Source organism: Rattus norvegicus, chromosome 6, assembly GCF_036323735.1.
Source record: "Rattus norvegicus strain BN/NHsdMcwi chromosome 6, GRCr8, whole genome shotgun sequence".
Lineage (NCBI taxonomy): Eukaryota > Metazoa > Chordata > Mammalia > Rodentia > Muridae > Rattus > Rattus norvegicus.
The window spans coordinates 28,059,511-28,072,031 of NC_086024.1; the positions used below are offsets into that span (position 1 = coordinate 28,059,511).

Here is a 12,521-nt window from a genome sequence, read left to right on the forward strand (position 1 = left end):
TTAGGTATAAGAGTAATTGTGGCTTCGTAGAAGGAATTCGGTAGGGCTCCATCTGTTTCAATTTTGTGGAATAGTTTGGATAATATTGGTATGAGGTCTTCTATGAAGGTTTGATAGAATTCTGCACTAAACCCGTCTGGACCTGGGCTCTTTTTGGTTGGGAGACCTTTAATGACTGCTTCTATTTCCTTAGGAGTTATGGGGTTGTTTAACTGGTTTATCTGTTCCTGATTTAACCTCGATACCTGGTATCTGTCTAGGAAATTGTCCATTTCCTGAAGATTTTCAAATTTTGTTGAATATAGGTTTTTATAGTAAGATCTGATGATTTTTTGAATTTCCTCCGAATCTGTAGTTATGTCTCCCTTTTCATTTCTGATTTTGTTAATTTGGACACACTCTCTGTGTCCTCTCGTTAGTCTGGCTAAGGGTTTATCTATCTTGTTGATTTTCTCAAAGAACCAACTTTTGGTTCTGTTGATTCTTTCTATGGTCCTTTTTGTTTCTACTTGGTTGATTTCAGCTCTGAGTTTGATTATTTCCTGCCTTCTACTCCTCCTGGGTGTATTTGCTTCTTTTTGTTCTAGAGCTTTTAGGTGTGCTGTCAAGCTGCTGACATATGCTCTTTCCTGTTTCTTTCTGCAGGCACTCAGCGCTATGACTTTTCCTCTTAGCACAGCTTTCATTGTGTCCCATAAGTTTGAGTATGTTGTATCTTCATTTTCATTAAATTCTAAAAAGTTTTTAATTTCTTTCTTTATTTCTTCCTTGACCAGGTTATCATTGAGTAGAGCATTGTTCAATTTCCACGTATATGTGGGCATTCTTCCCTTATTGTTATTGAAGACCAGTTTTAGGCCGTGGTGGTCCGATAGCACGCATGGGATTATTTCTATCTTTCTGTACCTGTTGAGGCCCGTTTTTTGACCAATTATATGGTCAATTTTGGAGAAAGTACCATGAGGAGCTGAGAAGAAGGTATATCCTTTTGCTTTAGGATAGAATGTTCTATAAATATCCGTTAAGTCCATTTGGCTCATGACTTCTCTTAGTCTGTCTACATCACTGTTTAATTTCTGTTTCCATGATCTGTCCATTGATGAGAGTGGGGTGTTGAAATCTCCCACTATTATTGTGTGAGGTGCAATGTGTGTTTTGAGCTTTAGTAAGGTTTCTTTTACGTATGTAGGTGCCCTTGTATTTGGGGCATAGATATTTAGGATTGAGAGTTCATCTTGGTTGATTTTTCCTTTGATGAATATGAAGTGTCCTTCCTTATCTTTTTTGATGACTTTTAGTTGGAAATTGATTTTATTTGATATTAGAATGGCTACTCCAGCTTGCTTCTTCTGACCATTTGCTTGGAAAGTTGTTTTCCAGCCTTTCACTCTGAGGTAGTGTCTGTCTTTGTCTCTGAGGTGTGTTTCCTGTAGGCAGCAGAATGCAGGGTCCTTGTTGCGTATCCAGTTTGTTAATCTATGTCTTTTTATTGGGGAGTTGAGGCCATTGATATTGAGAGATATTAAGGAATAGTGATTATTGCTTCCCGTTATATTCATATTTGGATGTGAGGTTATGTTTGTGTGCTTTCATTCTCTTTGTTTTGTTGCCAAGACGATTAGTTTCTTGCTTCTTCTAGGGTATAGCTTGCCTCCTTATGTTGGGCTTTACCATTTATTATCCTTTGTAGTGCTGGATTTGTAGAAAGATATTGTGTAAATTTGGTTTTGTCATGGAATATCTTGGTTTCTCCATCAATGTTAATTGAGAGTTTTGCTGGATACAGTAACCTGGGCTGGCATTTGTGTTCTCTTAGGGTCTGTATAACATCAGTCCAGGATCTTCTGGCCTTCATAGTTTCTGGCGAGAAGTCTGGTGTGATTCTGATAGGTCTCCCTTTATATGTTACTTGACCTTTTTCCCTTACTGCTTTTAATATTCTTTCTTTATTTTGTGTGTTTGGTGTTTTGACAATTATGTGACGGGAGGTGTTTCTTTTCTGGTCCAATCTGTTTGGAGTTCTGTAGGCTTCTTGTATGTCTATGGGTATCTCTTTTTTTAGGTTAGGGAAGTTTTCTTCTATGATTTTGTTGAAGATATTTACTGGTCCTTTGAGCTGGTAGTCTTCACTCTCTTCTATACCTATTATCCTTAGGTTTGATCTTCTCATTGAGTCCTGGATTTCCTGTATGTTTTGGACCAGTAGCTTTTTCCGCTTTACATTATCTTTGACAGTTGAGTCAATGATTTCTATGGAATCTTCTGCTCCTGAGATTCTCTCTTCCATCTCTTGTATTCTGTTGGTGAAGCTTGTATCTACAGCTCCTTGTCTCTTCTTTTGGTTTTCTATATCCAGGGTTGTTTCCATGTGTTCTTTCTTGATTGCTTCTATTTCCATTTTTAATTCCTTCAACTGTTTGATTGTGTTTTCCTGGAATTCTTTCAGGGATTTTTGCGATTCCTCTCTGTAGGCTTTTACTTGTTTATTAATGTTTTCCTGTGCTTCCCTAAGTGTGTTCATGTCTTTCTTGAAGTCCTCCAGCATCATGATCAAATATGATTTTGAAACTAGATCTTGCTTTTCTGGTGTGTTTGGATATTCCATGTTTGTTTTGGTGGGAGAATTGGGCTCCGATGATGGCATGTAGTCTTGGTTTCTGTTGCTTGGGTTCCTGCGCTTGCCTCTCGCCATCAGATTATCTCTAGTGTTACTTTGTTCTGCTATTTCTGACAGTGGCTAGACTGTCCTATAAGCCTGTGTGTCAGGAGTGCTGTAGACCTGTTTTCCTCTCTTTCAGTCAGTTATGGGGACAGAGTGTTCTGCTTTCGGGCGTGTAGTTTTTCCTCTCTACAGGTCTTCAGCTGTTCCTGTGGGCCTGTGTCTTGAGTTCACCAGGCAGCTTTCTTGCAGCAGAAAATTTGGTCTTACCTGTGGTCCCGAGGCTCAGGTTCGCTCGTGGGGTGCTGCCCAGGGGCTCTCTGCAGCGGCAGCAACCAGGAAGACCTGTGCCACCCCTTCCGGGAGCTTCAGTGCACCAGGGTTCCAGATGGTCTTTGGCTTTTTCCTCTGGCGTCCGAGATGTGTGTGCAGGGAGCAGTCTCTTCTGGTTTCCCAGGCTTGTCTGCCTCTCTGAAGGTTTAGCTCTCCCTCCCACGGGATTTGGGTGCAGAGAACTGTTTATCCAGTCTGTTTCTTTCAGGTTCCGGCGGTGTCTCAGCCATCCTTTGTATTTCTTATTCAAAGTGTTTCATTCAGATACTTGCAACATAATATTTAATCCATTTTATAGTGTTGAGTGTTTTATCTGCTTCTGTCCTATACAGATCTATGATATAACAACACTAAAACTAATTATAATAACCCATTTTTAAAAAATAGCTAAAAGCAATCTCCCAACTAAATTATTAAGGCATCCCCATGTACACATTGTTAACATTCTAAGCTCCACCCCCACAGTTAGCTGGCAACAACCAGAAATGCCTGACATGCTAAAAGGGGCTGTTTGCCCCCTCTTCCTCACCTTTCTCCCCCTCCCCCCCCCTCTCCATGTGCTCATGGCTGGCCTCTATTTCTCTACCTCTCTCCTTCTCTGCTCTACTACCTACCCTCTTAATCCCCCTCCCCATGCCCTGAATAAACTCTGCACTATACCGTTGGTTGTCCTGTGACTGGTCAGGGGGAAGGGATGTTTCAGCACGGGCCCACAGGGGCACTCCTTTCCCCAGTCCTCCACAGAACATAATCCATCCCTTTATCTTTTTATAAACACAACACACATGACACCATACATCGGAGCCCTCAAGATTTCAGCAGAAAACAAAGCTGGCAAGGAACCCTCAGCGCAGTGGCACGGTGCGGTATCAACATAAAGATCAGTGATTTCCATATGTACCAATGACAAACATGCTAAGAAACAATGCTACTCACAATAAACTCAAAAAAAAGAGAATGAAATCTTGGATTAAAGCTAACTAAGGAAGTGAAGTCTCTTACATCAAAAAAGCTGATCTGCCAAAATTAAATAAAATCTCAATCAAAATTCCAACACCATTTTTCACAGAAATAGGGGGGAGGGTCTTAAAATTGACATGGAAGTAGGAAAGAAGCCATATTCCAGGCGATCCTGGGCAGAGACAATGGCACAGGAGGGTCATCAGCAATAAAAGCACGCGCATCGGTACAGTAGAACAGAGGGCATAGGTATGCGCCCTTAAATGCACACTGGCAACAAGCGGTGCTGGGCTAGCCTGGTCTACCAGGACAGCAATGAAGCTCCATCTTAATCGGCCACCTGTGTAGACATCAGCTCCAAAGACGTCAACATAAAGTCCGAAACTTTCAAACTGAGGAAAAGCAGAGAGAACACTTCAAGATCCAGGCCCAGGTACGCAGTCTCTCTGTAGGACTCAGCCCCTTACAAAGTAAGAGCAGCCATCTAAGCTAACGGGAAGATAATCAAGAAATTGAAAGGTCACTACAGCAACATAGTTTACTGAGTGCAGAGACTGCCCACATGGAGGAACTCCTCATGAGCTCCTCCCAATAGGGAATGGATACAGAAGACACAAAGGGCCTTCGGAAAACAAAACAAGGGAGTACATAATTCAAGTTTCAACATCCTTACCCAAATAAATGGAAATTAGAACGACATTGGGAGTCCATCTCATTTTAGCTAGAGTGGTTATTATCAAGAAGACAAATGACAAGAGATATTGGTGAGACCCTCACTCATCACCATGAGAATGTAATCACTATATAAATCAGTGTGCAGGTTTCTAAAACACCTAAAAACAATCCCCGTTACGGCACTCCAGGTACGTACATATCTATAGGATTCCATAGAGAGCCTTGTGCATCCATGTTCATGGTTGCTTTGTTACAATAGTAGGGAGACATGAACTGACGAACAGGTGGAGAATATATAGTCTTATACATAAGAGAATTATCTTCAGTCATAAAGAAAAATGAAATTATGAAATAATGTGAAATGGATGTATTAGTGGAGGAAAATAATGCTGGAAAATAATACATTAAGTGAGGTAACTTGGGATCACAGACATAAACACTACATGTTCTCATATGCAAAGTTAGCTTTTATTTTATGTACATGTGCATTAATGAAGAAGAAATTGGTCAGGAATAGAGAAAACTAAAGACTCTTTAAAGAGAAGTAGTTGTGTGGCAGAATGAATAAGAGAGCAGGATGAAGAAACAGCAGGAAGTAAAAAGATCTGATATGGTAGGAAGCAGGAAGAGAGGAGAAGAGGAAGTGGAGAGGAGGGTCAACCAATATTTACAATGTATGGAGAAAAAAAAGAAGGAATTCTGATACCCAATAAGTTAACCAGAACATTTTTTAAAGTGTCTGAAATGAAAGTTCTGTGTGCATATGAGCTAATCAGCTCCCAGAAGACACAGATTATTAAACAAAAACCCCAGTACAAGAAATGATTCATCTCCTTTAAGTTTTTAAGCCACTCAAGCCCCCAAAATAAATACAGGCAGATGCCAGTCAATTGGTTCTTCTCTAGAACCTGATGGCAAGGATGCCACATGCATTAATCACAGGACACAGAAATCAAACTGGGGCGGGGGAGGGGGAAGGATGTGTGTGTTTTCATGTGCTATAGTGAGATTTGATTTGATGCCTATTCCCGAAGAGGAAATGAAGCTAGGCCTAGGTAAGCACTGTAAGCAGTCCAAAGCCCATGGATGGGAGGTCACAACTCATGGTGAGAAAGCCACTGCTGTTGTTCTACTGTTGCTTTACTAAATGCACATGGAGTGCCTTCAAAATGTCTTCTAAGCAACCACACTTATGAGATGTGAGTCTAGTTGGAGAAACATTTTTTTCTGGAAGCCACAGCAACTGCAGGGATTCATGACTGGAATGACTCCTGAATATCCAGATACCTGCCTCTTTTATTATCCCCCTCTGAGGCTCAGGGAGCACCATGAAAGAGCAACAAGAGGGGACTGCGCCCTGTGAAGCACTGGTTTCTGGGATGGCAAGGCTCAGTACCCACAGCAGCTGTGGTTCCCTGTTTGAGACTGGGCCAGTAACACCCTGTGATGGAAAAGGAGAGGCTTGTGTGCTCTACCATGCACTAACACTTGGAGGAGCCTGCATAATTCTCAGTAGTGCAGCCACTGGCAAAGTACCTAGACTCTTGTGAGCACGTTCTCACCTATGCTCCCGTAAATGATTTTTATATTTGGTCACACACAAGAAAGGAAGTACACGAAAAGTAGAAGGTGGCAAGTCAAAAAAATGGAAAAAAGAGTATCGATGAAAATAGAGGCCATCTCTACAAACGAAGAGACTAATAGAGGACACGATTTTAAGGAGGAAAGCAAGATCAAGTCTGCAGCTGTAGAACCTCATGAGCTTGTCTGCAGGCAAGCTGAGGAGAGAGTGGCTAATTCTGACAGCCTGAGAATGAGTTTGTGTCATTTTAATTTGTAAATGAAGTTTTTAAAGAAAGCAACCAATCCATTAAATTCACATCCTTTAAACGGTTGCCCTTAGAAGTGATCTGCTTCCTTCATCCTAGTTTTTCCCTTCTAGAGTAAGGTATTTTTAAATCAGAGATTAAGACAAAATCACATAGCAAAGCCATTAAAGAGAAAAACAAACTAGAAATGTTTTTAGCTTCATGAGGAAAGCTGAGAATAAATAGCATACTGTTTAACCTACCTCATTTGTTCTTAGAGCAGGCATATCACATACAAAATGAGTTAAGCACTTAAAGAAACATGATTAACGTACCAAATCCAGGAACACTTTTGAGACTGGATTTGAGGCAAATCTTCTCCAGCCTGAGGTAGCTGTACCTCATTAGACAATTCCACAGGAACATCCAGTCCACCCTTGTCCGGTGGTTCATGATAATGACACTCCTCTCTCCAGGTACGAATGCATCTCCTGTTATAACTACTTTCACACCAAACATGGTTTCCAACAATGCCTGCAAAAAATAAAAAAACACAAACATAGAGCAAGTCAGCTGGGGCTTTCAGTCACCTATGAAATCACTCATAACCATGTTTATGAATTTATCAGGTATTCACTATAGTAAAAGGAAACAAAGAATTAAGAGTTCTGGACCTTTTTCCTTCTTGCTAACCTTGTCACAACTATGATATATTGCTTTTATATTACCAAAAAAAGGGATGATATTTATAAAACTAACTAAACAAAAAAATTGTCTTAGCAAAACTAAGTCCAAACTAAATAATGACTTGCTTTTAAAAGTTTTCCATAGGTAAATTTTATCATGCCATGATATATGTCCTATGATTCCTAACATATAAAACATAGTCTCTCATACTCTAGCTTCTATAAAAATTGGGGGGTGGGGTGCTCTGATCTGGGGTGAAACTAGGAAGTGCTTTCAACACTTCCAATCTCTTCCACTAATTTTAATTTCTGGAAGTTACTTGATAGAAAAATATAAACTACCTTTAAAATACATTATTAAGTTTAAAAAGGTACAAAAATTCTACTGGGTAATTTTAAGGATATAATGGTATGATTATTACCCAATTTTTCTAGAAAGAATAATCAAAAATAAAACTGAATATAGAACTGAAGGAACTAAATTTCTTTTTTGTTGTTAGGTTTTGATTTTTGAGACGGGGTTTCTCTGTGTAGCCCTGGCTGTCCTGGAACTCATTCTATAGACCAGGTTGGCCTCAAGCTCACAGAGATCCACCTGTCTCTGCCTCCTGAGTGCTGGAATTAAAGGTATGTACCACCAAACCCAGCTCTAAATTTATTTTTTTTTGTAAGATGGTCTTTTGTTACACAAAGAATACATAAAAACTGAAGTAACTGTCTACTAAAGTCTTCCCGCCTACCATCTACAGCGAATGCCTGATACAAATGGATGCAGAAATGCTTGCCATGTTTGTTAAATTAATATTTCTAATGACTGTGATTATAATTTAGATTAAATATTCAGAAGGAAAGTGTGTATTAGACCACAGCTCTTACAAAGTGAGCTAGTGTGCTGCCCTTTTATTTTTCCTTCTTTATTATATTGCCCAGAATCTAGGTTTAAACTCCTACCACAGCCTCCCAAGAAACCAAGACTACAGCATATCCCTATGCCCAACTTCAGTTTAAATTCCAAACCATTTACATGTAAGTCCTATTTTATTTTATAACTAATGGAGAAAAGCTTGCTCAGAGGGGGTTAAGAGAAAATTCCGCCCCTCAAATCTCACGAAATGATTCAACAACACTGAACATGAGCATCTGTGGTGGAAGGAAGCACAGACACCACACTGAAAGAGGAGCAAAGACAAACCCCAGATTTATATCCACACGGAAGGCTTTCTACAAGAGCAGGGGGCTTGAGAGGAAAATGAACTCAGTAAAAGAAACAACTACAAAGTTGTACCCACGGCTACTTCTTCCCGAGAGAGGACACTGGGTAGGATTGCTAGGAAGTAGCTCCCTGGTGATAACGAGGGCTGGCAGTGTTGCAGCTTGATCTGCTCCACAGCTGCAGTTACTGCAACATCCATGGAGACAGACGGACAGACTGCTGAGGTCTGCTGGCTTCTAGTCTGGGAAACCCTAACTCAAGGATGAGTGGACAGCAGTAGAGGAAATTATTACAGGACATGCTCTTCTGTGCACGCACACACCACACACACATGGAAATACACACACAGATTACTGATTAAAGCACTTTTCAATGGTTTGTTGCTGTTGTTGTTGCTGTTCTTGTTGTTGTTGTTGTTGTTGTTGCTGTTGTTGTTGCTGTTGTTGCTGTTGTTGTTTAAAAACTAAAAGCACATGCCTTTAACCCCAGGGCTTGTGAGGCCAAGGTAAGTGGATCTCTGTTTTTCTGATATAACAGAGTAATAGTCAAGTTCTATCCCATTTAAAAAAATTTTTTTTTTCATTCAAGTGAATAGCAGAAAAGAGTGGGTAAAACTCATAGCTGAAGAGGATGTTTTGGGTAACGGACTGTCACCCCACAAAGTAGACCTCCTCATCTGTCTGTTCATAATTTCATCTAAGAATCTGGCTTTGTTCTGCCTATGTCCTGAGAACATTGGTGGAGTGAATTTAAAGCTAATCACTACTTTGTTTGGCAGAGGAAATTCTCAGACAAGAGACCATTTGTCTCTGTGGCATGGCTACTTTTTATTAGATTTACCCAGGTTTACAGTTAAAAAGAGAGAGAGAAACAATAAAAGCCAGGTGGTGGTAGCCCCCACCACTAATCCTAATACTGGGGCGGCAGACACAGAGGTAAAGGCAGGAGGATCTCTGAGTTTGAGGCCAGCCTGTCTACACAGCTAGATCCAGGACAGCCAGGACAACAGAGACAAATGGGAGGTGCATGTTTAAAAGAGAATGCAGGGGCTGAGGATTTAGCTCAGTGGTAGAGCGCTTACCTAGGAAGCGCAAGGCCCTGGGTTCGGTCCCCAGCTCCGAAAAAAAGAACCAAAAAAAAAAAAAAAAAAAAAAAAAAAAGAGAGAGAATGCAGTTTATTGAGGAGAAAAGAGCTCAAAAAAAGTTAAACAACCACAGAACCACCTGGCTGTGCACTGGGGTAATAGGAAATGTGCCAGAAGAGAAAGACTTTACCCTGCAAATTAAATCTTGGATATTCCAAGTTTTTGGGCTAATATCAGCCCATGAAGCTCAAGAAGAAAGACAAAAGTATGGATGCTTCAGTACTTCTAAGAAGGAGGAACAAAATACTCACAGGAAGAAATAAGGAGGCAAAGTATGGGCAGAGGAAAGGCCATCCAGAGACTGCCACACATGGGGATCCATCCCACATACAGTCACCATACCCAGTCATTACTGGGGAATGCCAAGAGATGCATGCTGACAGGAGTATGATAGAGCTGTCTCCTGAGAGGCTCTGCCAGAGCCTGGGAAATACAGAGGCGGATACTCGCAGCCAATCATTAGACTGAGAAGAGGGTACCCAATAGAGGAGTTAGAGAAAGGACTGAGGTAGCTGAGGGGGTTTGCAACCTCATAGGAAAACAACAATATCAACAAACCAGACCCTCCCCCCCTGGAATCCCAGGTACTGAACCACCATCCCAAGAGTACACAAGGATGGACCTAAGGCTCTAGCCACATATGTAGCAGAGGATGGCCTTGTTGGGCATCAATGGGAGGAGAGGCCCTTGGTCCTGTCATGGTCCGCTGCCCCAGTGTAGGGAAATGCAGGGAGGCAGGAGAGAGAGTGGGGAGCACCCTCATAGAAGAAGGGGGAGGGGAGATGGGATGGGGGGGGTTTCCAGAGGACAAACTAGAAAAGGAAGATAACATTTAAAATGTAAATAAAAAAATAAAAGAAAAAAAGATAGACTTTATCCATTAAGGGCTCCAACTTGTGAAAATGAAATTTTACTTGAAAAGAGCCTGATCAGGAAATGTAGCTGAGGGTGCTCAAGGGTGCCTAGAGTCCACCTCAGAGAGCAGCCAAGACTAGGCAGTGTGTAGCAGGGCAGACACCCTGCAAGGTGCTGCTGATGGACAGGCACCGAGATGAGCATCTATGGATACTCAGGATGTTGAAGATGTCACAACCTTTGTCAGAGTATTTCATCATAGAATAAGAAGGGACCACTTTAACTGCAAGTATGGATAAAAGAGAAAGGAATTTGGTAAAAAGGACCAGAAGTTGGAAGGACCAGACTGCAGTACTGCAGTTATAAAACAGACACATCTGTATAGAAATTTTAAATCACAAGTTTAAGTGATGGACTCACTCGCCACAGGATTCATTTTTAAACAAGAACATTGTAAACAATTTAAAAGTCAAGGAAACCCTCCCATGCTCGCCCCAAGACAGGGTTTCTCTGTGTAGTAGTCCTGGAATTCACTCTGTAGACCAGACTAGCGCAGACCCAGAGATCCACGTGCCTCTCCGAGTACTGAGATTAAAGGCGTGAGCCACCTCTACCACACACACAGGGCTGTTACAGGGAACTTTTAAGAACTGTCTGTCTAGAAGACCTACTCCAAGTACCACTTCAGGAACTACTGAAGTCAACCTGAACTTGAAGGGCCCACAGCAGCTGCAGGACACTTTCACCCTGTGGGCAGGTGCTCTGCCTGCTACCTCACGGATGTCGATGAACCAGGATGGAAAGAGTCCTTTACCAACTAGGGAAGACTGTATCCTGTTTGTTTTCTTTGTCAGCCACTAAATGCATGGCCTCCCTGATAAACCCAGCAGTCTGAGCAGACAGAAGAATTCACTGTTGCTATGGAGAAAGGACTGGAACAATCCCCAAGAGACTAACTACTCAAGGGAAAGACAAGCACACACTGCCCACTGATTGGCAGTAGCCTCTTCCCAGTACCAGAGGAGGGAGGAGCCTGGACTGGAAACCAACACGGTGACCTAGAGTGCCACATGCCACTGACTACTGAACACTGTGTGCATTCTGATCTTACCCATGTTGCTCACCTCATCTGCACAAAGAGTTCACATGTCCTTTGTATGCTCCTAATTTTGTAATTACTGGAAAGAACTGAAATAATCACATCTGTGTGAGTTTAGAAAGATGTTGAAGCTTCATGGGGTGGGTTACATTTTTACTCAAAATTTTTTCATTCAATTTGTTGATATCCTTTCCCTGACCCCATAGTATCTTACTAGGTATCACTGTTTTGTAAAACACAAAATGGATATACAGAATAAATTTTAATAATATAAAATTCTTCAACCTTTAATATGTACATATTTTAGATATACATTATACCTTTCATTATACGAAATATAAAAGAAAATGCATGACGAACATAGAAAGAAATTCTTATTTTCTGTAAGGATCTTTATGAGGTTCTGCTTTAAGAACATGAATATTTCTATTATCTATTTCACTTCTCTTTTACATCTGGCATGCTTATTATATAACATAGAAGATTTATGTTTCTCCTAAAAACTAGATATCCATTGCTAACAAAGTTCAAGAGATAGGCCACCCCAGTACAAGCAGACTGACCCTTCTCTGGTGTGTAACTTACCACAGGAAGTGTTAGCCACATAGCCACAAGACGGCTGCTAATCCAGCGATACCATGACAGGTTTATAAACATCAAAGGTAAAATGGGACCAAGCATAAAAATACTTCCAAAAAAGCTTCCCGCAAACAGGAAGAGTATAAAGTAAATTCCCTTCCATGACACCATGATTCTGAAAGATAAAACGAAAACAGAATATATTTTATTACTATGCATTTGCTGTTCCAATTTCATCTCGATTATGTATATAATAATCTCTAAAGACAAGGTTACCCAGAGTAACTGATGAAGGCCAGCAGATTCCCTGGCTATAAGCCTAATAAGTTGCCAGTGCACTGAAAATTGATAGTCTCAAAAAAGTACATAAATGTCTATTCTTCAGAAAAATATGCTGTCTGGTAAAAGAAGTTAGCATTAAAGTCTTTTTCTTTCTTTCTTTCCTAGTCTAGGCATTGTTTTCTACCTAAAAGCAGAAATAATGGTGAGGATTTATAAGACCGCTTCAT

At 40.8% G+C, this 12,521-nt stretch overlaps 1 protein-coding gene across 8 annotated transcripts in view; it reads right to left on the minus strand.

The window, feature by feature from the left end:
- Positions 1 to 12,521, minus strand: part of Lclat1 (lysocardiolipin acyltransferase 1) — a 144,328-nt gene that overhangs the window by 78,762 nt on the left and 53,045 nt on the right. For 7 of the 8 annotated variants that reach the window (XM_039113081.2, XM_039113082.2, XM_039113078.2 and 4 more), the window contains 2 exons: positions 12,019 to 12,187; positions 6,771 to 6,969 (listed from right to left, as the gene is read on the minus strand). In XM_039113081.2, the coding sequence (XP_038969009.1) occupies positions 6,771 to 6,969; positions 12,019 to 12,183 (364 nt within the window). In that variant the 5' untranslated portion in view covers positions 12,184 to 12,187. The remainder of the gene's footprint in view (positions 1 to 6,770; positions 6,970 to 12,018; positions 12,188 to 12,521) is intronic. The other variant, XM_039113083.2, reaches the window with a different exon arrangement.